A 26,126-nucleotide genomic window follows, 5' to 3' on the forward strand; every position below is an offset into this window, starting at 1 on the left:
TCTTCTTCTTCTTCTTCTTCTTCTTCTTCTTTTCTTCTTCCTCTTCTTCTTCTTCTTCTTCTTCTTCTTCTTCTTCTTCTTCTTCTTCTTCTTCTTCTTTTTCTTTTCCCAGTCTGGTTGATGATCTGGAAAGAGACAGAAAAGAGAAATATGGAGAAATATAGACAGATGTAAAAGCTGGAGCTACATAACCTGATAAAGGGACAGAAAGAGACAATGAGAAACATGAGAAAATAAAAGAATAAACTTTTAATGAGTTTCACCAAGAAGATATGAACATTTCTGTCTTCATAGAAGAAAATGAATCTCCTGGATCCAAGTTTATTTCTTTTTCTTCAATTTTCATTTATAGAAGTTAATAAAGAATCAGAATTCCGCATATAAACAAAAAAAAAACTGTTCTGTAGTTTGTAAATAAAATATTATAGACAGGTTTTTAATTCCGCTCCAACTTTTTTCTTCTTCCATAATTAAAGACAGACTGCCCTCTACTGTTCATGTCTGGAGTTTTTACACTCTACATAAATTACCACATTTATACAAAACAAATCTATCTATCTATCTATCTATCTATCTATCTATCTATCTATCTATCTATCTATCTATCTATCTATCTATCTATCTATAGTATTTTAATTTTTCATTTTATCGCAATAATATTTTATATTTAAATCCTTTTTAAAATTTCCTTTTTAAAAACTTGATTTAATTATATTGTAAATCACATTTTATTTTATTTTATTTATTCACAATAATATTTTATTATATTGTTAATCCTATTATATGTTTTATTTCTTCTTCTTCTTTCGGCTGCTCCCATTAGGGGTCGCCACAGCGGATCATCCGTCTCCATACCACCCTGTCCTCTACATCTGCCTCTTTCACACCAACTACCTGCATGTCTTCCCTCACCACATCCATGAACCTCCTCCTTGGCCTTCCTCTTTTTCTCCTACCTGGTGGCTCCATCCTCAGCATTTTTCTACCAATATAATTCATGTCCCTTCTCTGCACATGTCCAAACCATCTCAATCTCGCCTCCCTCACCTTGTCACCAAAACATCCTACATGTGCTGTCCCTCTAATAAACTCATTTCTAATCCTGTCCATCCTCGTCACTCCCAACGAAAACCTCAACATCTTCAGCTCTGCTACCTCCAGCTCCACCTCCTGTCTTTTACTCAATGCCACTGTCTCTAATCCATACAACATCGCAGGTCTCACCACAGTCCTATAAACTTTCCCTTTCATTCTTGCAGATACTCTTCTATCACAAATCACTCCTGTCACTCTTCTCCACCCACTCCACCCTGCCTGCACTCTTTTCTTTACTTCTCTAACACACTCTTCATTACTTTGCACTGTTGACCCCAGGTACCTGAACTCCTCCACCTTCTCCACCTCTTCTCCCTGCAACCGCATCACTCCACTGCCCTCCCTCTCATTCACACACATGTACTCTGTCTTACTCCTACTGACTTACTTTCCCCTTCTCTCCAGTGCATATCTCCACCTCTCCAGGCTCTTCTCAACCTGCTCTCTACTCTCACCACTAATCACAATATCATCTGCAAACATCATAGTCCAGGGAGACTCCTGTCTGACCTCGTCCGTCAACCTGTCCATCACCACTGCAAACAGGAAAGGGCTCAGGGCCGATCCTTGATGCAGTCCAACCCTCACCCTGAACCAGTCTGTCGTACCTACTGCACACTTCACTGCCGTCACACTGTCCTCATACATGTCCTGCACCACCCTCACATACTTCTCTGACACACCTGACTTCCTCATACAATACCACAACTCCTCTCTCGGCACTCTGTCGTACGCCTTATCTAAATCCACAAATACACAATGCAATTCCTTCTGTCCTTCTCTATACTTCTCCATCAACATCCTCAAAGCAAATAAGGCATTTGTGGTGCTCTTCCTCGGCATGAAACCATACTGTTGCTCACAGATGGTCACCTCTTCTCTCAGCCTGGCTTCCACTACTCTTTCCCATAACTTCATGGTGTGACTGATCAACTTAATTCCCCTGTAGTTACTGCAGGTCTGCATATCTCCCTTATGCTTAAAGATCGGTACCAGCACACTCCTTCTCCATTCCTCAGGCATCCTCTCCCCTTCCAGAATCCTGTTAAACAATCTGGTTAAAAACTCCACTGCCATCTCTCCTAAACATCTCCACGCTTCTACCGGTATGTCATCTGGTCCAACCGACTTTCCATTCTTCATCCTCTTAATCGCTGCTCTCACTTCCTCCTTACTAATCCTATCTACATCCTGCTTCACCAACTCCACATCCTCCAACCTTCTCTCTCTCTGATTTTCCTCATTCATCAGCTGCTCAAAATACTCCCTCCATCTTCTTAACACACTCTCCTCACTAGTCAACACATTTCCCTCTCCATCCTTTATTGCTCTAACTTGCAGTACATCCTTCCCAGCTCGGTCCCTCTGCCTGGCCAATCGGTATAAATCCTTTTCTCCTTCCTTAGTGTCCAACCTCTTATACAGCTCCTTGTATGCCTTTTCCTTGGCTTTCGCCACATCCCTTTTTACCTGCTGCCGCATCTCCTTGTACTCCTGCCTACTTTTCTCATCACTCTGTCGATCCCACTTCTGTTTTGCCAACCTCTTTCCCCTAATGCTCTCCTGCACTTCCTCATTCCACCACCACGTCTCCTTGTCTTGCTTCCTATTTCCAGATGTCACACCAAGTACTTTTCTAGCTGCCTCCCTCATCACTCCTGCAGTAGTTGCCTAATCATCCGGCACCTCTTCACCACCACCAAGCCCCTGTCTGACCTCTTCCCTGAACCTCACACTACACTCTTCCTCCTTCAGTTTCCACCATCTTATTCTTCTTTCAATCCTTACTTTCCTCCTCTTCTTCTTCGCCTCCAAAACCATCCTACAGACCACCATCCGATGCTGTCTAGCTACACTGTCCCCTGCCAACACCTTACAGTCTCCAATCTCCTTCAGGTTGCATCTCCTACATAGAACATAGTCCACCTGTGTGCACCTTCCTCCACTCTTATACGTCACTCTATGATCCTCCTTCTTCTTAAAATACGTGTTCACCACTGCCATTTCCATCCTTTTAGCAAAATCTACCACCATCTGCCCTTCCACATTCCTCTCCTTAAAACCATACCTACCCATCACCTCCTCATCACCTCTGTTCCCTTCACCTACATGCCCATTAAAGTCTGCCCCAATCACCAATCGTTCTTTCCTAGGTACCCCATCTACCACTTCATCTAATTCACTCCAGAATCTTTCCTTCTCCTCCATCTCACAGCCAACTTGTGGAGCATAGGCACTGATGACATTTATCATCATCCCTTCAACTTCCACCTTCACGATCATCACCCTATCAGAAACTCTCTTCACCTCCACTACACTCTTACTGTACGCTTCCTTCAGAATCACCCCTACACCATTTCTCTTCCCATCCACACCATGATAAAACAGTTTAAACACCTCCAATGTTCCTGGCCTTACTCCCTTTCCACTTGGTCTCCTGAACACACAGCATATCTACCTTTCTCCTCTCCATCATATCAGCTCCCTCTCTCCCTTTACCAGTCATAGTACCATCATTTAAAGTACCAACCCGAACCTCTACTCTCCTACACTGCTCCTTTTCCTGCCGTCTCTGTAGACGCCTTCCTCCTCTCCTTCTCCTCCTTCGGCCAACAGTAGCCCAATTTCCACCGGTACCCTGTCGGCTAACGATACCTGTGGCGGTCGTTGTTAACCCGGGCCTCGACCGATCCGGTATAAAATTCTCATTTGTGATCCGCATATTTGATTTGGCACATGTTTTACGCTGGATGCCCTTCCTAACGCAACCCTCCCCATTTACCCGGGCTTGGGACCGGCACTAAGAGTACACTGGCTTGTGTCCCCCTAATGGCTGGGTTCTATTATATGTTTTATTTGATCTCAATTATATTTGATTATATTGTAGATTCCATTTCTTTTATCATTTTGTTATATTGTTTTTATACTTACAAATCCTACATTTAATCAACATTTAAATTGTAATAACATTGTAATTGTAAAAAAAACATTTTAATGGTTATTTAATTTAATTACATTTAATGTCATGTCATAAACTTTTCACTGTGTGTTACACTGGATATTGTTGCGTAAAAATTACTGAAGCATTCTTCAGTTAAGGACTTATATGCACACACACACACACACACACACACACACACACACACACACACACACACACACACACACACACACACACATATATACAAAAAAAGCATCAATTCTTTTAGGTCCACTGGCACACAGTTTTTGAAGGAACTTGGCAGGTAGGTCATTCCAAACATCTTGGAGAACTAACCACTGAACATTTGTGAATGTAAGCTGCATCAAATCCTTCTGTCTCCCCATGTAATCCCAGACAGACTCAATGATGTTGAGATCAGGGTTCTGTGGAGGCCAAAACTATCCCTCCAGGACTTCTTGTCATTATGAATTATCATCAGAGTAAAAGATGTTTGTTGTCCAGCTTCAGAAAAAATCTGGGGCAAATCAGGCGCCTCCCTGATGGTATTGCATGATGAATAAGCGTCTGTCTGTATTTCTCAGCTTTAAGGACCATTAAGCCTGATCAAATTTCGAACACCATTTGCAGAAATGCAGCCCCTAAACCTGCAGGAAACCGCCACCATGCTTCACTGTTGTGTGCAGACACTCATTATTGTACCACAGTCCAGCACTTTGTGTTCGTTTTCTAAACTCATCTATTACATATAATCTATATATAATTTAACTGAGCTCAAATATATTACAAGTTCATAATCTGTCCATCAGTAAATAAACAATACCCTCAACAATTATCAAACTATAATGGATATATGGTGATGAGAATGGGTTTCCTTCTGAATCTGGTTCCTCTCGAGGTTCTCTTCCTTTTACCATCATCCCCACCCCTGACTCACTCATTAGTGATAAACTTAAGAGGTTAGAATTTATATTCTGAATCTGTTTATTCATGTGAAACTGCTTTGTGACAATGTAAAAAAGCTCTATACAAACGAAACTGAATTGAACTAGCAAAGTGTGAATGCTACCTGAAGGCCAACACTGGTTGGATGATGGGCTTCTTTCAGCAGGTGATCTGGATCATTAACTGGATCATTATATATTCTATTTTTTATATTATTTGTAAACTTTATTCTATTAACCTCTATTCTATTTTCATATCAAGGACTAGTCGTTAAAAACTGTTTACTGTAGGTTACATTCTCTATGGTTTTAAACATGACAAATACAATTAGAAAAACAAAAAAAATTATGATCCATTCTGTTTTCTAACCCTGGGTTTGATCCTGAGAGTTGATACCTGGTCCTCTTGAAAACGTCAGAAATTGAACCCAATGTGGCAAAATATGTGGACTCAAAACAGCTGGGTGATTAATATGCACAGTGCGAGAACCCCACTATGAAACGTACTTCTGCAAGTAGCCTGCAGTAGCGTTATTCTACCAGAGAGGGAGACATTCCTAACTCTAAGCTGCTACAGCTTTAATATGAAATGTGCCTTTTTTGATTCTAATCGTTTACCCTCTCTGGTAGACACTTTTTAACTAAGTTTTTAACAGGATTTTGGAAGGTGAGAGGATGCCTGAGGAATGGAGAAGGAGTGTGCTGGTACCGATCTTTAATAATAAGGGAGATGTGCAGACCTGCAGTAACTACAGGTGAATTAAGTTGATCAGTCACACCATGAAGTTATAGGAAAGAGTAGTGGAAGCCAGGCTGAGAGAAGAGGTGACCATCTGTGAGCAACAGTATGGTTTCATGCCGAAGAAAAGCAAAACAGACGCCTTATTTGCTTTGAGAATGTTGATGGAGAAGTTTAGAGAAGGTCAGAAGGAGTTGCATTGTGTGTTTGGGGATTTAGAAAAAGCAGGGTGCCGAGAGATTTGTAGGAATTGTGGTATTGTATAAGGAAGTCCCTCCATCCTCTTCCACTGATCCCTCCATCCTCTTCCACTGATCCCTCCTTCCTCAACCACTGCTCCCTCCATCCTCAACCACTGCTCCACTGCTCCCTTAATCCTCAACCACTGCTCCACTGCACCCTCCATCCTCAACCACTGCTCCACTGCACCCTCCATCCTCAACCACTGCTCCACTGCACCCTCCATCCTCAACCACTGCTCCACTGCACCCTCCATCCTCAACCACTCCTTTACTGATCCCTCCATCCTCAACCACTGTTCCAATGATTTCTCCATCTTTTACCACTGCTCCACTGATCTCTCCATTCTCAACCACTGCTCCACTCATCCCTCCATCCTCTACTAAAGTTTTTCTGATCTTTCATCCACTTTCACTGCTCCACTGATCCTTATATTTCTCCAAGACAGCTCTCCACTGATCTATTCATCCTTAACCACATATCTTTCCATCCTTAACCACTGCACCACTGATCACTCTTGAAAAAGACCTGATTCAAGGCCGTACTTGTTTCCAGGACTGAGGTGGTGGAACAAAATTTCCCTTTATCCCATTTATCCACGATCACTGCTTTCCTGATCACTCTTCCCCAACCGAGTTTCCAATTCATTATGTTCATAATCCGTGACCCAATGAAAGCACCTCTAAAAGTCACTGCCAAAAAAAAACCCTCAAACAGCAGGTTTGAATTCAGGACTGCTTTGATTGGAGCATCACTGGTGCAGTAACAGAGAATAAATGGGATCTGTGGAGCAATGATTGAGGATATAGAGATCAGTGGTACTGTGATAGAAGATAGAGGGATCAGTGGTGCAGTAGTAAAGGATGAAGTGATTGGTGGAGCAGATGTAGAAGATGTAGAACTATGTGGTGCAAAAGTAGAAAATGGAGAGATCGGTGTTGCAGTGGTAGAGGATGTAAATATCAGTGGTGCAATGGTCGAGAATGGAGGGATCAGTGGTGCTGCGGGAGAGGATAGAGGTTCGGTGGAACACGTACAGGAAAGAGGAATGAGGTTAAGTACCGGACCTGACCGCCAGATGGCGACATAAACATAAAATGAAAGGTCATAAGTTTAACCATGAAATGACCATGAAATCTGCAATAACCTACTTCTACACCGCGCCTCGCTGCTGTTGGTTGGGCATGAGGATCAGCGAGCAGCCGGAGAGAAGGAAGAGCTTTACAGAAAAAGAGCACAAACAGAAAAAGAGGATTCCGAACAGTACAGGCAGGTTTGAGAACAGAAAAAATGAAATGTGTTCAGTGAAGGACTGGAGGAAGTGCGACATTATTGCAAGTGTTTCTTTATAACGCGATTGGGTTACAGGGATGAAGTTTGAAGGAGCTCTGATCAATCCGTGAGATGAGATATGAGATGAGATAAGAGCTGATTTTCTTCTCCTCGTTGTTCTTCATCTTCAAGAAACTAAGACGAGACAAGATTTCTATGCATCTGCAATCTCTTCTAGAGTGACCATGTCAAGAGGTGGGTTCTTCATTCACACATCTCTGTACATCTGTATATCTTCTGGGGTCCATAAGAAATTTCCTTCAAGCTGTGATTATGGATATTATTTTAAAGCTTGGTTTCGACCTTGAAGCTCACACACACACACACACACACACACACACACACACACACACACACACACACACACACTACAGTAATGATTAATGAACTGGAACATGTGCAGAGCTGGAACCTTCCCCTCTTTCTACCTGTTACCATTCTGTAAGGTGTCCAGCTGTTCCGTTGTGCCTGATGGGGTATAGGGAAGGTGTGGGGGGTATTTTTTTGGGAGGGGGGGTGTCAAAATCCTCACCCCATGACCCATTTTTCTTCGTTCAGATTTCTAACATCCTTGTATTAGTGCATATCAGGGGTCAAGCGGATGTGACACAGAAACCTAGCATGTCATTGGGCTGGTGAGTGTAATTGGGGTGAGGTTTGGTGAACCCATAATGATGATCATCATAATAGTTATTGAATTCATATTTTGGAGGTTCTAAGGTTCAGTGTTTGAACTACAGCAAACACCATAATGTTTTTTTTTTTAATCATCAGTTTATTGCAGAGCATTTATAATGTTCATGTTAGTTCCTGTTTCTTACAGTACAGCAGCTATAAACAGTCCTTCACTTAACCGCCTGACAATGGAGACGCCTTCCATACCTTTTAAACCATGACAGAAGTACTCACTTTCTTTTACTGTACATTTCTTTCACAAAATAAGTGTAACTTTGTGGTCACCTGACCATAAGATTTAAACATCTTTTTCCACATTGAGTCTCCATTCATTCATTTTCTCCCGCTTATCCGTAACATTGAGTCTCCATTTGCTGTTATATTAAGCTCCACTTAATAGGGTTGGAGCTCTTTAGCAGGAGATCTTTCACTCCAGATCCTTAATGGAGATGGCTTTGTGCACAGGAACATTATCATGCTGGAGCAGGTTTGGTCTCCTAGTTCAAGTAAAGGGAAAATTTAATGCTACAGTTTGGAGAAGAAATAACTTTGGCTCGAAAAGGGAGGTGTCTCAAAATCTTTGTCAATATATTTTGGTGTATTTGGTACGAAAAGTGGAAATCATAAGAAAAGTCGTAGCACTATGAGAATAAAATCGGAATTACAAGAATAAAGACAAAATTACAAGAATAAAGTCGGAATTACAAGAATTAAGTCATAGCTTATGAGAATAAAGTCGAAATTACAGGAATAGTCGTAGCAATTCGAGAACAAAGCCGTTATTATAAGAATAAAGTCGGAATTACGAGAATTAAGTCGAAGCAGCACCAGCTGAAGTACCGAATTTTACACTGGCTGTTCTGTTAAATCCGTTTCATCACTCAGGACTTGTTGATCCTTCAACACTGTGTAGATTAGAGGCGGAAAAAGACCAGAAGCATTGACACAGTGCAAAAAACAAACAGCTTCATCTAGACCCACTGTCATTGTGTATCTATCAGGTAAATTAAAGAGCATAAATCACTGATGTGCTGTTCATTTTCGTTTCTGGCAGGAGGACCCGGATTCGTCAATGAGTGAGCCTCGTTTCAGCTTCGCGTCTCTACCTGATCTCCGTCGCGTGCCAGATTTTCAACCCAATGCTCCATTTTGTGGATCATGGGATGCATCAAGTCCAAGTGCAACAAACCCGTTCAGAACTCCAGCGTGGTGCAGAGGGCCGAAGCCGGGCCGGAGAAGAAGCGAGAAGAGAAGGCTGTCTTGGTGCATTCGGAAACGGGCCCGGATGAGGACGCGTCCCAGGTCAACCCGGTGCTTCTGGACTACGCGCAGAGACTCTCGGAGGAGATCGTGGCTCGGGCCGTGCAGCAGTGGGCCGAGGTGGACAGCCGTTACAGCGACATCCCGTATATCGAGTGTGACGTGCCATAAAGGCCAGCGCATCATCACCATCATCATCACATGTGCTTTACCAAGGTCTGGGCCTGACGACCTGAAGACCAGAGATGTTTGCAAACTTGCAGATACACTGAAGAAACGTGGCGTTCGAACAGCTTTAATACTGGAAGTGTGTGTGGGAAGTTGCACTGCCGCAGCTTCGAGGCTTTTTCTCTGTAAAAGCACAAACGTACTAAAGTGCTGTCAAAGCACTGAAACGCCTCGGCAGGTTTTTATTCTCCCCCGTTTTTTCCATAATCACCAAGTGTCATATCTGTAAGCCTGAATCTCTACGAGGCGACCAGCAAAGCCAAGAGCAGTGTCTTGTAAATAATCCAAGCGCATGATCGTCATTTTGTGTAAACCACAACCAAAGAATTTTCGTTTCAGGAAGTGTGAACACGGCTGCAGAACAACTAACAAATACAAAACTACAAATGCTAATATCTCAGAAAGGAAATCAGTCCAGTCATACAAGGAAAATTATACATATGGACAAGAGTAGTTTGTGGACACCTGAACATAAAATTGGTATGTGCTCCTTTTTGAACATCCCATTCCACATCTAGTTGCTGTTATAAGAACTTCCACTGTTCTGGGAAGATGTTCCACTACATTTTTAAGAAGATTTGTGCTCATTCAGCCAGTTAGTAAAGTCAGGTAGTGTTGTAGGTGAGAATGTGAGGAGGTCTGGGGGATGCAGTCTACTCCATAGCAGGAGATCTTCCACCTTCTCCAACCCATGTAAAGCAGATCTTCATGGAGCTGGCTTTGTGCACTTTGTGTCATGCTGGAACAGGTTTGGGTCTCCTAGTTCAAGTGAAGGGAAAATTTCATGCTCCACCATCCGAAACCTTCCTATGCAATCGTGTGCCTCCAACTGTGTGAGAAGAACCTCATATGGCTGGAAAAGGTGGGTGTCCCAATACTTTTGGGAATACAGTGTAAATAGTTGAGTGATTATAAACTAGGTTGGGGAAAATACACACACACACACACACACACACACACACACACACCCTTTTGACATATTGCTATTAGCAAGCGCATTAGTGCAACTTCGTAAGGAACTAAAAAATAGATGAGTTCCTGCTCAGTATTTTTATTACACTGATGAGAAAATGCGGCAAAATTGGTTTTCGGACATAATTTTCTGCTGCCATTGCTAATTAATATGGATAACTGATATACACTAAATATATACGTGCGCAAAAAGTGAAACGTTAATCATTAGATTATATTATACATGAATGAGCTGGAAGGAAGAAGGGGCGGAGCTTCCAGGTCAACTGCCAATCATTGAATTTTGCTCAGTGTACTTTTTGCTAATTTTCAATTCGATAAACGCCACGTAAAATAGATAAAAGTCGGCAGGACTGCGTGAACACTACAATCAGAGTTCGTGATGATTAGCCTGTTGACGTGAAAACCAGCTGCTTCACAATCAATTTTTAATTGCTTGTTTGCAGAAAGCTGATTTTCGTTTCATTCTTCTTTTAATCATTAATTAGCCCGCTAAAATCCGACCTGAGGGTGAAAAAAAATCCCACAGTGTGAGATCGAAACCTGCTAGAGTTGATGCCGAGTACTACCTCAGTGTTACTTCAGTCATAGCACTTCACCAACACATCTGAGGGAATTGTTAAAGGTTCGGCGGTTTTCCTCTTGTTTTATCAGACATACACACTTTATGCTACCTAGCTGAAATCTTCACCCCACTGATATGCTAGTTTTCAGACTAGCAACTGTTGCAGTTCCTTATCCGTATGCCGTGAGGTAACCGAGGAGAACAGATGGCTGTAATAACAGAAATCTTTTTTCTTCAGTCATGTATGGAGTATCACAGATCCAATCCTCATGGTCACCAGATGACTATGAGCCCCAGACCCCATACACTGTTCCACCCCGTTCCACCTAACTAACCTACTGAGGACGTGCGACCATGACGAGCTTTAACGCAAGCACAATCTGCCCTGTTGCTTGGGTGTTTTCACTGGTGCAAAACCATCCCTTTAATTCCGGCGCTCAGCATTCAGCTGGAGTGTTTCCTCAGAAGTCTGGAGACATTTAGATATTTATATATACACAGCATGATGTCGCCAAGCTAATGGGAGAACCGTGATGATGAAGCGTTAGCTTGTTTGGAATAGGATCTCTGCGCACCAGCAAATCCATTTCCCACTTCACAACAAAAGCAGCGATTAGATTCTCTGATCCTGGATCATCTCCAGCTCCACTCGCATCCTTAAAGCTATTATAAGAGTCAGCAGCTCTTGTATTAACACGTAAAGACCGTATTATCTCAACGAGGCAAGTTTATTTTTGTACAAAGGCACCTGGATGCTACGCATATACTTGTTCTTATTTCCCACTCACACTAACTATAACCATAAGATCGAACATCCCATTCCAACTTTAGTCCTCTTTCCTGTTATATAATGACCTCCACTCTTTTGGGAAGATGTTCCACTAGACTTTTTGTGGAGATTTGTGTAGAGATTGTGGAGATCTTCCACTCCAAACGATGTAAACCACATCTTCATAAAGCTGGCTTTGTGCACAGGAGCATTGTCATGCTGGAACAGATTTGGATCTCCTAGTTTAAGTGAAGGGAAAAACTTAATTCTCCTGTATCCAAAGACATCCTGTAAAATGATGTGTCTCCAAGTTTGGAGAAGAACCACATCTGGCTAGAAAAGTCAGGTTTCTCAATACCTTTGTATAACAAGAAAGCATGCAGGTGCTCTTGCCATGATGTCACACTAAAACTGAAGCACTGTTAGGAGGTTTATGGTACCAAAATTATTGAAAGATTTGATCTAAAACGCTGATGAGCTCTGTAACTTATAGAAAGAAAAATTAATGGAAAAAAACATGCCAATAAACTGAATCAATGCCTTTCTGAAACCTGCTTTATGTCTTTTTGAATGATTATTTCTCATTAATCAGACAAAAGGTTGTTCAAACAGAATAAAAAAAAATAAATACTGGTGACTGGTTAATGGTGCACTAAAGTGAAAATATCCTGAATATGGTCATATGTAAATTGCAAGATGGAAAAACAACTTTTTCAAGTGAAATTTCAGTTCTTTTTTCTAACAAATATATCGTTTTTTATATTATGTCAAGATATTTTTACTTGGTAGATCAAATTTTTCACACTAAAGTGATGACTGAAAGGATCATAATATGGACCAGAAGATTATAAGGCTTTAGTGGAGCACTTTGTCTCAGTTCTTGGAGGCAAAAACCTACCTACATGAAGAGGCCATTTGACTGGTGTGGAAGTGTGTGGCGGTGCAGTGTGGCTGTGTGTAGTGGTGTGGTTGTGTGTATTGGTGTGGGTGTGTGTAGTGGTGTGGTTGTGTGTGTTGGTGTGGGTGTGTGTAGTGGTGTGGTTGTGTTTGTTGGTGTAGTGTGGTTGTGTGTAGTGGTGTGGTTGTGTGTGGTGGTGTGGGTCGATGTGGTTGTGAGTGGTGGTGTGGTTGTGTATATTGGTGCGGTGGTGTGTGTTGGTGTGGTGTGGTGTGTTGGTTTTGTGTGTCGATGTGGTTGTGTGTGTTAGTGTGTAATGGTGTGTTGTTGTGTGTGTCGATGTGATTGTGTGTGTCTGTGTGGTTGTGTGTTGATGTGGTTGTGTGTAGTGGTGTAGTGTGGTTGTGTGTGTTGGTGTGTGTCGATGTGGTTGTGTGTGGTGTGATGGTGTGTATTGGTGCGGTAGTGTGTGTGTGTGTAGTGGTGTGTTGGTTTTGTGTGTCGATGTGGTTGTGTGTGTTAGTGTGTAATGGTGTGGTGTTGTTGTGTGTGTCGATGTGATTGTGTGTGTCTGTGTGGTTGTGTGTGTTGGTGTTGTGTGTTGATGTGGTGAGGTGAGATTTTATGTGATAGGTTGTTTGTAGACTTGTGGTGTTGTATAATGTGTGGGTATGTGTGGCGGTGTAGTGTGTGGCATGATTAGGTGGTGTGTGGAGGTGTGATGTGTTTCTGGTTTCCTTCCATCAATCAAAAGAAACAAAACATGCTAATAGATGAGCAGGCAATACTGAATCACCCGCTAGGTAAAGATCTCAGCACTAACACTGCATTCGGCTGAAGCGTGTACCTCAGAAGAAATGGTGCTTTGACAAGTACCAATCCGGTGGTCTGAAATGCACACAGTACTACGTAAAACATTTCCCCCCAATGCACTACATCGTTCTTGATTCTTAATCTTCTGTGGGTTGAGTCTAACAGGAAGTCAGGAAGTTATGAAAAATGGTTGTCGTTATGAACTGCATTAGCATTAGTCATGAGATTAGCAGCTGTAGCCTGCCAGAGAAAAACAATTTCATTCACGGCTTTCTGGGAACTGAGGACAGACAGTGTGAGTGGAAATGAAGATTTTATCTGAACCAGAGCCACTGTTTTAGGGGCGGAGCTACGGCTGAGTTTCAACTTCATGACATTCGTCCAATCATGTCTCTGATTAAAGGACGACAATACAGTACCAGGATTCTACTTTATTTTACCTGTGTATACAAATTAGCGTATGATAGCTTGTTAAAGGCTAACCCCATGTCTGCCATGATTCGCGCCTAAACTACGGAACTCCAGGTGATTCGGCTTGTAGTGTTCACAGTTTGAGATCTTTATCTCCCAGAGAGGCGAAGCTTTCCTCCATGCTCTGCTCCGAGACTTCGGCTAGCGTCGCCGGTTTCCACTTCGGACTCTGATCTTTATCAATTAACACTGCAAACACACCAGAGAGGGAAAAAACAGTGTCCATGGAAAAAAATCACGAAACTAAAAACAACAATCTGTATGTCTTTTGATTCCCTTAAAAAAAATGAATATACGTCATACCAGCTCTTACACCTTCGTAGAAATCGTGTCCTCTCTGAAACAAACACAAAACAACAGGACGTGAACATTTTACAGCTAATAATCAATAAAAATGTTAAGTTCTAAAAGTTTAATTAGCAGTTGGACAACAAAAATGACCTGCTTCCAATGGGGAAAAAAGTCACGGTATTACGAAGAAAAAAAATCACATGATTACGCAGATCAATTTATTACAAAGAAAAAAAAATTCACGTTATTATGAAGAAAAAGTCATTATTACGAAGAAAAAGTCACGTTATTATAAAGAAAAAATCGTTATTACGCAGAAAGTCACGTTATCACGAAGAAAATGTCATGATTACGAAGAAAGTCACGTTACATGGAGAAAAAGTCATTATTACAAAGAAGAAATTAATGTTATTATGAAGAAAAAGTCACGGTATTACGAAGAAAAAGTCACATTTTTACGCAGCAGGTCAAGTTATCACGGAAAAAATGTCATGATTACGAAGAAAAAGTCCCGTTATTACGAAGAAAAAGTCCCGTTATTACGAAGAAAAAAGTCCCGTTATTACGAAGAAAAAAGTCCCGTTATTAAGAAGAAAAAGTCCCGTTATTACGAAGAAAAAAGTCCCGTTATTAAGAAGAAAAAGTCCCGTTATTACGAAGAAAAAAGTCACATTATTACGCAGAAAATCACGTTATTACGAAGAAAAAGTCTTTTTATTGCAAGGGTCACATAACGCAAAAAAAAAATCACGTTATTAGGCAGAAAATAAATCACGTAATAACGAAGAAGAGAGTCAAGCAAATAAAAAGAGTTATGACAGAAAATGATTCTGAAGAAAGAATGACGTCATGACGAAGAAAGAGAGTCATGCTATGAAGAACAAGTCACATTATTATGAAGAAAAAGCAAGGGAAGTGTTATTGCAGAAAAAAGGCGTCAGGTTTTCATTAAAAAAAATTCACGTTATTTAAAGGAAAAAAAGAGACATATTTACGGATAAAACGGGTTACGTTGTGAAAAAAAAATCACATTACTAAAAAAGAAAAAGCATCCATTAGTAAGATTAAAAAACAAAAAAAAATCCCAATGCTATTACACAAAAAGCATGTAGTTACTGCGTGAAAAAAACGTTATTACTCAAAAACCATTATCATATTTTTGCTACAGGAAAAAACATCTAGCTATTAAAAGACAATCCTGTTGAAGGTAAAACTCTCATTATTACACAAACAGCAGACATAAAAAGGTGAGTGGGGTTTGGCACCATGACGTACCATACAGGCCTGGCTGAGTCTGTACTCCATCACTAACACCTCCTGAAGGCTCAGACTGGCTCCAGCCTGCAGCTGTCTGAAGGTGAACTTCAGTGACGTCGGAGACATCTTCAACAACGTCTACATCATCAAAAAAAACACAAAAAAACAACAACAACAGACCACTCTGTGGGTGAGGGGAACAAACTCCACCTCCTGTGTCAGTCACATTGATGACAGCCAATCACAGGCGTCCGTGAGCTTGTGTATGCAGAAGAGGGCAGATAGCTCTGCTCTACATATATTCCATTACCATATAAACAGTTCAAAATGCTATATTATTTACAAGACATACAATATCTAGATGTTGGACATGCACAAAAGTATGTGCACCCCCTGGCATCACACACCCATATACGGTATAAAGACACGTTGTCCACTTATTCTTATGCATTAGTCTGGTAACATTTGGTGAGCGTTAGGTGTGTCTTCTTTCAAAAACGCACCTCCACCTGCTTGTGTGCAAACACGGACTGATCCTTCTGCAGCTTCTCCAGGATCTCCTCCACACTGCTGCCTTCAAACAGCCTATAATGGAGATAAAGCAGTGAGGACCACAGCAGCAGGTAACCTGCATAACGCATCATAACACAATCATCAAGATCTGAGTAAAATGGGTCAACGTGGAGTTTGTTTGATCATTAGTTAATAATTTGTCCGGTCAAACCTACAGGATTCATTTTATCACACGGACAGCAAACTGCTGCTGATATTTTTTGGTCCTTTGATCAGACACAGTGCTGGATTTTATGACCGAAACACTTCACCCATTGTGTGTCCCGGTTTGAACTTTGCGTGTGCACGTGTTTGTGTGTGTGTGTGTGTGTGTGTGTGTGTCACAGAAAAAGCAAACAAAAAAACGAGATAAAAGTCCATACATAGAAATAAGAGAATCTGATTGGCTGTACCTAAGATCGTACATTGGAATAGCATGTGTGCAGGGTAAGTCCATAAATGCAAATAAAAGGGTATATATATATATATATATATATATATATATATATATATATATATATATATATATATATATATATATATATATATATACAGACACACACACACACACACACTGCTCTTTCTTTGCACTGAGCAATTAACTTACACAAGTCTGTTCACATTTCCAGATGACAGGGCAGCTCATAAAAACACGTGTAAATGTTTTCAAGCAATTTTTAAATGACGTAAATCATCAGGACACCAAACGGAACTTCTGCTATGTTTCCACACGGACGCTTTTAATTGCCGGATGTGTGCATCATGGTGGATTTTGGTGCTTGATTTGAGACTTGGAGCATCAGTAAAACAAATGTTTAGTGAATACAAATTATTTTTTGTGTTTTATTATTAGATTTATTTATTTTTTTATATCTGAGTAATGAAAGTATGCAGTGAATAAATGTGTGTTGCTTCGAAGGTTTTTATTTAGCCTCTTTTATATTTATATATTTTTACTTGCCCATGGAGAATTGCTCTTTTGCCACACACACACACACACACACACACACACACACACACACACACACACACACACACACACACACACACACACACAAAATTAAAAACAACACTTTTGTTTTTGCCCAATTTTTCATGAGCTGAACTTAAAGATCTAAAACTTTTTCTATGTACACAAAAGGCCTATTTCTCTTAAATATTGTTCACAAATCTGTAAGTGTGTGTTAGTGAGCACTTCTCCTTTGCTGAGAGAATCATCCACCTCACAGGTGTGGCAGATCAAGATGCTGATTAGACACCATGATTATTGTACAGGTGTGCTTTAGACTGCCACAATAAAAGGCCACAATAAAATGTGCAGTTTTACTGTATTGGGTGGTCACAAAACCAGTCAGTATTTGATGTGATCTCCATTTGTGTGTATATATATATATATATATATATATATATATATATATATATATATATATATATATATATATATATATATATATATATATATACAGTGAGGAAAATAAGTATTTGAACACCCTGCTATTTTGCAAGTTCTCCCACTTAGAAATCATGGAGGGGTCTGAAATGGTCATCGTAGGTGCATGTCCACTGTGAGAGACATAATCTAAATAAAAAAATCCAGAAATCACAATATATGATTTTTAAACTATTTATTTTATGATACAGCTGCAAATAAGTATTTGAACACCTGTCTATCAGCTAGAATTCTGACCCTCAAAGACCTGTTAGTCTGCCTTTAAAATGTCCACCTCCACTACATTTATTATCCTAAATTAGAAGCACCTGTTTGAGGTCGTTAGCTGCATAAAGACACCTGTCCACCCCATACAATCAGTAAGAATCCAACTACTAACATGGCCAAGACCAAAGAGCTGTCCAAAGACACTAGAGACAAAATTGTACACCTCCACAAGGCTGGAAAGGGCTACGGGGAAATTGCCAAGCAGCTTGGTGAAAAAAGGTCCACTGTTGGAGCAATCATTAGAAAATGGAAGAAGCTAAACATGACTGTCAATCTCCCTCGGACTGGGACTCCATGCAAGATCTCACCTCGTGGGGTCTCAATGATCCTAAGGAAGGTAAGAAATCAGCCCAAAACTACACGGGAGGAGCTGGTCAATGACCTGAAAAGAGCTGGGACCACCGTTTCCAAGGTTATTGTTGGTAATACACTAAGACGTCATGGTTTGAAATCATGCATGGCACGGAAGGTTCCCCTGCTTAAACCAGCACATGTCCAGGCACGTCTTAAGTTTGCCAATGACCATTTGGATGATCCAGAGGAGTCATGGAGAAAGTCATGTGGTCAGATGAGACCAAAATAGAACTTTTGGGTCATAATTCCACTAAATGTGTTTGGAGGAAGAAGAATGATGAGTACCATCCCAAGAACATCATCCCTACTGTGAAGCATGGGGGTGGTAGCGTCATGTTTTGGGGGTGTTTTTCTGCACATGGGACAGGGCGACTGCACTGTATTAAGGAGAGGATGACCGGGGCCAGGTATTGCAAGATTGTAGGTTCTTCAAAGAAGGCATCAAGAGAATGCCAAGAGTGTGCAAAGCAGTAATCTAAGCAAAAAGTGCCTACTTTGAAGAACCTACAATATGACATATTTTCAGTTCACTTTTTTGTTATGTATATAATTCCATATATGATTCCACATGTGTTAATTCAACTAATTCAGTAGGGGGAGTGGTGGCTCCAGCGGTTAAGGCGCTGGGTTGCCGATCGGAAGGTCTGGGGTTCGAGCCCCGGTATCGCCAAGCTGCCACTCTTGGGCCCTTGAGCAAGGCCCTTAACCCTCTATGCTCCGGGGGTCCCTTACGAGGGAAATATCAAGGTCCGTGACGTCGGAGTGACGTGGGGCCGCCTTCCCGTGGGCTCACCACCTGCAGGAGGGACCGTAAGGGACGGTGCTGAGAGGATTGGGCAGCAGTCGAAGGCGGGGGTCTGCTTAGACTGCTGCCCCCGCTACCAGAATTACGGATAGGCGGGAGAAAATGAATGAATGAATGAATGAGTTAATTCATAGTTTTGATGCCTTCAGTGTGAATCTACAATTTTCATAGTCATGAAAATAAAGAAAACTCTTTGAATGAGAAGGTGTGTCCAAACTTTTGGTCTGTACTGTATATATAGAAATAAGATATGAGTGTGTCTTCATAATCATACAAGGGAATGTGGGCAGGACTGGGTCCATATATGTAAATTAGAGTGACACTAAATGGGTGTGTCTTTACAACCGTCCAAGCAAACGTGGGTGTGTCTGAGGCCAAATAAGGAAAACTAAAGTGATTCTAACGAAGGTTAAAATTTAACGAGGGCTTCTAGAACATTTCCACACGATCACGGAGTTCCATCTCTCCTAGTTTCCCTTTATAAACATGGATTATTTTTTTTTTACATTCATTTGAAAAAGTCTGTGGGTCCATTTTATTTTTAAAAGACACAAAGAGAGATAGTGTAACTTTACCTGTCGATGGCTCCGGTGTGCTGCTGCAGGACAAACGGCTTCTCGGCATCCAGCGTGCTCTGGGTTACAAGAGACAAAATGTTCTAATGAACTAATGAAGAAAATGAATTCCGCTCTCTGACTCTCTGAGTCTGTTTGGCCCATGTCTGTTCAATCAACCGAATTATCAATTATCTTAAAGAAAACTAATACAATGCACTTAATATGTTTATGAAATGATGGTGCTTGGACCCCTAATAAGTATACAAATTATATATATATATATGTGTGTGTGTGTGTGTGTGTGTGTGTGTGTGTGTGTATACAAGAGCTGTTATGAGACTCGCCACACACACACACACACGCACACACACACACACACGCACACACACACACGCACACACACACACGCACACACACACACACGCACACGCACACGCACACGCACAGGCTGTTAAACATCATAAACACTGCCTGATTGAGCCAATAAACCAGATTGTTGCAGGCTAAACACCTCTGATGTGTACCCAGAAAACACTGAGAACAGAGGAGTTTTGAGCAGATGTCTGATCTGTTTGGGAAGCAAACAAGAACAAGCCTTTATCTCTCACCTGGTCCTGATAAGAGTCGAGAACGGCAGCCACGTCCCGGGCCGAGGGAGACTTTAAACCCACCAGATCCTTCTCCAGAGCCGAGATCTACGAGCAGAGACACAGGAATCAGCGCTTTCTCTCTGTTTATGGACCTCGTTTATGGAAGTTGTCTATTACTTTACTTTATGGTGCACACTCTGAAGTCTGAATAATACACATTCTGCTATATTCATGCGTTTGTCTCAGGTTAATGAGGGACAGGTAAAACACAACAATTACAGCGAAAGGAACAGTGCTTTAAAAACGGAGGTGTTTGGTTACATTTCTGGGCTGCATTACAGGAGGCTCACACCTCACATAGGAAGCGGTCTTTCACCGTTTAGTCGCCGTTTTCTCGAATTCTCTCGCCAAACTTTTCGCCTTTTATGAGATTTGTGGGCGTGGCCAAAAAAAACCCCTATCTATACTTATGCACAGGGTTGAGCAAAGATACATCAAAATGTATTTAAAAATAAAATACCAAACACCTTAACAATAGCTCTATTTGACCTGTTTATTCATCATTACACTGATTATTTATTGAGTAAACAATGTTTGATAGCAACAGCTTTTCTCTGGTTGAGCCACGCAATAAATCTAATGTACGAAACCAGTTAACAGATCAAATATTCACATACAATATCCCTGTGATCTCAAAGATGAAGGTCAGTTTTAAAGTAATGAACAGTTTAATGTTGAACAGTTTGTGAATGAATCATAACTATATCCTAATTTAGTTATTTGGTGTTTGGTAAAGAAATCCCTGGTGGTCAGGATTCGGCGCTCTCACCGCCGCAACCCAGGTTCGATTCCCGAACCCAGCCATTAGGGTTGCACAAGCCAGTGCACTCTTAGTGCCGGTCCCAAGCCAGGATAAATGGGGAGGGTTGCATTAGGAAGGGCATCCAGCGGATCACGATCACGAATACGGATGATCCGCTGTGGCGACCTCTAATGGGAGAAGCCGAAAGAAAGGTGTTTGGTAACGAAGGACGACTTCACATCAGCAACACCGACTCAAACAAGTCATTCATAAGAAGACGACCGATGGCACCTGCATTCATATCAACTAGTTTTTCACTAATGAATCATTTGATTGTTATATATAAATATGTGTCAGGCAGTCGTTCATGCAATGGGGTGCTAAATCATGATCCTACTAAACAGCCATCATTCATTGGACGCCTATTTGAAAGCTGGCAGCCTGCATGTTTCTTAACTTCAACACCTTCTGGGCAAAATACTGAGTGGGCACCAATCATGTAGAACTTCTTACAAAGTGTTTTAAAACTAGAATACAAAACTAATGTATTTTGATACAAAATAAACCATTTTCATCAACCCATCAAATATACAATTATTTTTATATTTGAAAAATATGCATTATAAATACTGCCCCCTCCCGGGAAAATTTACACAACATGTAAAAAAACAAAAACAAAAAAACATGGTGGACAAAGTACACAAACCATGTAGTTGAGTTAGAGATTCACTCAATAAAATATTACTTACCATTCAAATCTACTTAAGTATCCAAAGTACTATGATTTATTATAACTTTAATGTTCCTATTAGAATTTTGATCACAAGACTCTTTACCTAATCACCTCATTTGATGTGTAAAGACTCGAATGTGACTCTCAGCACACTGATCTATTAATAGAATGATATTAAACTAACTACTTTAATAAACACGTGTAAACGAGGTCACGTGTGTTGTGGCGAGTTCGAGTCTGGAGTTTCTTCATCATTTATTCCTCTCTAAATGTTCTGCTTGATGTTGAACTGATGCTGAACCGTTTGTTGGTGATCAGTAGATACACCGAGCACCGATCAGAACACGTGTAAAACAGAGCGTGCGCTCGATCCTGATTGGTGACTCGCTGCGTGTTTCACCGGTTACGTTTTTATCCTCGTAAATAAAAAGAAACGACTGATTTCGAAAAATATAGTTGAGTAAAAAGTCAAATATTTGACTTTGAAATGTAGTGAAGTTACAGTAAAAGTCTCCCTGAATAAAAATACTTCAGTAAAGTACAGATATGTAAAAAAGCTGCTTAAGTACAGTAAAGAATTACCTTTACTTGTTATCGTAAACCACTGAGACAAACACTGATAAATGAGGTGAAATAGAAGCGAATTTACCAGCTTGCTGCTTATATAAGAGAATGTTGAACTGGAAGATAAAGGCAGCACATGTTAAATGTTTTTTTTTCTTTCATATTTTTATATCACCAACACCATGACAAATTCCTTGTACGTGCATTACGTGATACTTGGCAAAAAAGATTCTGATTCTGATTCTAGTGAAGTCATGAGCACACCCCTGGTGGTTATACGGAGATTCCTCATGATCCGCAGCTTGTGGGTGATAAATGATCAGAGAGGTGACGAGTGGACATGGTTTCCTAACTAACTTTCTCGAATTCTTATTCTGTACATGTAGCAGGACTGTTTAAAGTCTTGATGATATGAACCCTAAGTTGATATTTTTATCTCGCTCGGTACTTCGTGTCCTGATAGTTCCCCGTCCTTGGCCTGGACGTAGGCGTTGTCCTACACACCGCGCGGTCTCTCTGTGGAGGTGCCAGAGAGTCAGCATTAACACTGGCATCCCGGGTATGTGGACTGGGTTTCGGTGCCAGGACTCTGCTGCCCTCTGCTACCCTGCTGATTGGCTAAGAAAATGCTGACTCATTAACTCTGCCTACTCTTCATCTGTCCTTTAGGAAATTGTTTGAAAGTTAAAATGCTGATGCTGGATACATTTCTGATCAACTTTGATCAAGATCATACCTTCTCTGACTGGACGAAGTGTGTGGCGACTCCTGACCTCTGCACGTCTCGACCTTTCAGCCGAAACCCTGTCAGGGCGAGGAAGAGTCCCAGCTTTCCCTGCAGCCTTGGCAGAAAGTAGCCCCCGCCGACATCGGGGAATAATCCTGCAACGACCAATCAGAGAGAGAACACAGAGATGGAGGTTGTTTATTTTTAATGGAACTGGTCTGAGAATGTGTTAAATATAAAGTCTGATCTCAGCTTTTAATTGTTTCAAGATGGTTGGGAAGCAAAGGTTTAATTTACGCAATTATGGGGCCAAGCACTTTCTGCCCTCTGGCCGCTTAGTAAAGTACAGAAGCCAATAGGACCATCAAGAGACAAGCAAATTTTGACATGTCCCCACGTCTTTTTTTATTGCTGACGTATCTTTGGACAAACCATTCCGCATCTAACTCTAAACAGTTGGTGCTGGTTGTAAAAAAGAATAATAATGCGACTAATTTTTTCTTTTTATTTCTTTTTATTATTTTAACAACAAACACACATTTTTTTTCAACTGGGACACCACCTGACTCTTCTCCTTCCATTTTTCCCGCTGATGCTTGATCCAATTTATTGCATCTACTACCTGCGTAGATACAGTATCAGGAGTGCAGCGGGGTTGTAGGCCGCCAGTTTGAGGTCACAAATGGGTTGGCGATTGTTGTTGTGGCGATTGTTCGAGGTGAATGCGTTCATATGAGATCTTGCAACTAGACAAAATTGAGGGAATTTTTCCCGGGAGAAATAAAACTGGAGGGAGGTGGTAGATGGGTGTGGAATATGGGAGACTCCCCGGAAAAACTATGCTGCGTCTATGCTGCTTTGGTGCTCGGTCTCATAAATCTGTCTCCTATATTTGTTAGGTACATTAATACTTGGCTTTAATGGCACAGTGCTTAATGCCCAAGGACAAGCTTTACTTAGCTGGTTGTTCCCATGGTTATAAACCGAGCTCTGCTGTACAGAACAGATATAAAGATGGCAAACTGCCTTAATACAGTGAAAGCTGTAGAACTTAGACCATTGAAATGGAAGTCTAATTTATTTAACAATACAATTCAACCAGTGGCGGGACGTCAGTGCCAGCAAAGCCTCCTCCTGCTGGTCTCAACTCGATCAGAATCACTGACTTACCTTTTAATATTTTTTTTGTTCATGAACATGTATCATATTATTCCCAAAAGTCTATTCTCTTTATTTTATAGCCATTCTCTCGGCTGTGTCACAGTGTGTCTATAACGTTAGAGTTTTTATCTGAACAGATTTCGGCCGTCACAACGCGTGTTGACTGGGTCGAACTAATCTGCCATGAGACCTTTAGAATCAACATTGTGGACCCCTGCAGCATAAAGTACATGGAAATAAGTTGTTGCTCTAACAAATCAGATTTCAAGTTGCTGAATGCAGGGCCATAATAGTGTCATTTACATGTCCTTTGTTCGGATGGTCAGAGGGCGCACTAGTCGGAGCTCGCGAACCGCATCCGTAGCAAACTGCACAAACTCAAATATAGTGTGTCCTTTTTTTTATTCCACAACGGCTGAAAGAATAGAAAAAAGCTGGACATTGTGAGGAAATGTCGGCCAAAACAGTTCAGCTTTTTCATAACCCGTTTATACTTTTGCGTTTTCTTTCCTGTAGCATTTGCACAAAAAACACACAAATCGCCTTTGTTTCAAATCCCCAGGAAAACCGCAATGAACCAAAATATGCACAAAAACCCAGGGTCATTCGATGAGGTGAATATCGACACTTCTGCTAGAGAGGATGTATGTGGGAGGTGCAGTTGTGGCTACAGTGAAAGGAGACGTGTTAAATTGTGTTCATTGTGGTTTCTTGCTTTTGTGATGAAATTAATTTTTACTGTATCAGATCCTGTGTGTGATGCAGCGCTCTGTTCTACGGCGTCTCTCTATAATACTGATTTATTGATTTTTAAATAGTCATACCGTTATAATGATGGTATTAAGAGTTGGATTGATGCACCACTGAAGGCCTAGGTGCGAAATGCACGACCTGGTACTGCAATCAATAGAATTTACAGTGCATCCGGAAAGTATTTACAGCGCTTCACTCCCCCCCCCCCCACACTTTTTTAATGTTACAGCCTTATACCAAAATGTTCTTTATTCATTATTTTCCTCAAAATTTTTTTTACAAACAATGCCCCATAACATGTGAACAATGTGAAAAAATGTTTGTTTGAAATCTTTGCAAATTTATATATAAAAAAAGAAGAAAAAAAAAAAAAAAACAAGCATTCACAGCCGTTGCTCAGTACTTTGTTGAAGCTTCTTTGGCACCAATTACAGCCTCAAGTCTTTTGGAGTTTGATGCTACAATCTTGGCACCTATCTTTTGAGTATTTCTCCCATTCTTCTTTTCATAACCTTTTGAGCTCCATCAGGTTGGATGGGGAGCGTCTGTGCACAGCCATTTTCAGATCTCCAGAGATGTTCAGGTTCAAGTCTGGGCCACTCAAGGACATTCATAGAGGTTTTCATCTATGACATCTATGTACATTATAGGGTATAATTTGTAGAATTTTGAGGAAAATAATAAATTAAATCCATTTTGGAATGAGGCTGTAACATAAAATGTGGAAAAAGTTAAATGCTGTGAATACTTTCCAGATGCACTGTATATTGAGATTCCTTGATCAGTCGCCTCATGTTCCGTACCTGCTATGGATTTATCTGTATAAAGTTATTATTTATATGTCAGAACGCATAATAATTTACGTGACGAGGTGGCGTTTAATTATCTCACGTAAACCATAATGAATTCAGGATCTCGTCTAGGATCTGCCAATTCCTACAGTGCGGAAGAGAAATAAAAATCTCAAGCCTATCATCGTACTTGGGGCTTCCACCTTACTTTTATAAACCGTCCGATCTCAATTATTAATATTTATCCAAACGTAAGGCAGGCAAAGCTCTGAGGTGGTCTCCTTGCACCCGGTGTTTATTCTCCGAGTAAACAGGACCGCTGAGTCTCTCTCGTCCATTAGCTCTGGACCGAATCCAGATAGCCGACGCCTAGATTAAACAACACTCTCGAATCCTTCGCAGAGTTCATTCCCGGATTCGTTTCCTCTTCTGTTTGTCTCTCTCTCTCTCTCTCCTCACAGTGCATCTTGTACTTTTGTGGGAGACAAATCGATCGAGTTGAATAAAGCGATAGCTGATAGTTTCTACAG

The 26,126-nt window shown here is 41.0% G+C and overlaps 2 protein-coding genes across 3 annotated transcripts in view; one reads left to right on the forward strand and one right to left on the reverse strand.

The window, feature by feature from the left end:
* The first annotated feature begins 7,085 nt into the window (after positions 1 to 7,085).
* Positions 7,086 to 12,314, forward strand: akap19 (A-kinase anchoring protein 19). Of its 2 annotated transcripts, XM_083536009.1 has the most exons (3): positions 7,087 to 7,228; positions 7,328 to 7,486; positions 9,021 to 12,314. In XM_083536009.1, exon 3 carries the CDS (start codon positions 9,125 to 9,127, stop codon positions 9,395 to 9,397), a length of 273 nt encoding a protein of 90 aa, XP_083392135.1. In that variant the 5' UTR covers positions 7,087 to 7,228; positions 7,328 to 7,486; positions 9,021 to 9,124; the 3' UTR covers positions 9,398 to 12,314. The 2 variants fall into 2 exon arrangements, with proteins under 2 accessions (XP_083392134.1, XP_083392135.1); XM_083536008.1 differs by having other exon boundaries at positions 7,086 to 7,486.
* A 1,568-nt stretch (positions 12,315 to 13,882) lies between these two features.
* hibch (3-hydroxyisobutyryl-CoA hydrolase) overlaps positions 13,883 to 26,126 on the reverse strand; it is a 47,381-nt gene continuing 35,137 nt past the window's right edge. The window contains exons 8-14 of the mRNA XM_083536306.1: positions 22,901 to 23,046; positions 20,084 to 20,170; positions 19,494 to 19,552; positions 15,994 to 16,075; positions 15,509 to 15,628; positions 14,246 to 14,279; positions 13,883 to 14,131 (exon numbers count right to left, since the gene is read on the reverse strand). Coding sequence (XP_083392432.1) covers positions 14,016 to 14,131; positions 14,246 to 14,279; positions 15,509 to 15,628; positions 15,994 to 16,075; positions 19,494 to 19,552; positions 20,084 to 20,170; positions 22,901 to 23,046 — 644 coding nt within the window. The 3' untranslated portion in view covers positions 13,883 to 14,015. The remainder of the gene's footprint in view (positions 14,132 to 14,245; positions 14,280 to 15,508; positions 15,629 to 15,993; positions 16,076 to 19,493; positions 19,553 to 20,083; positions 20,171 to 22,900; positions 23,047 to 26,126) is intronic.

This window comes from Silurus aristotelis (assembly GCF_946808225.1).
Source record: "Silurus aristotelis genome assembly, chromosome: 3".
Lineage (NCBI taxonomy): Eukaryota > Metazoa > Chordata > Actinopteri > Siluriformes > Siluridae > Silurus > Silurus aristotelis.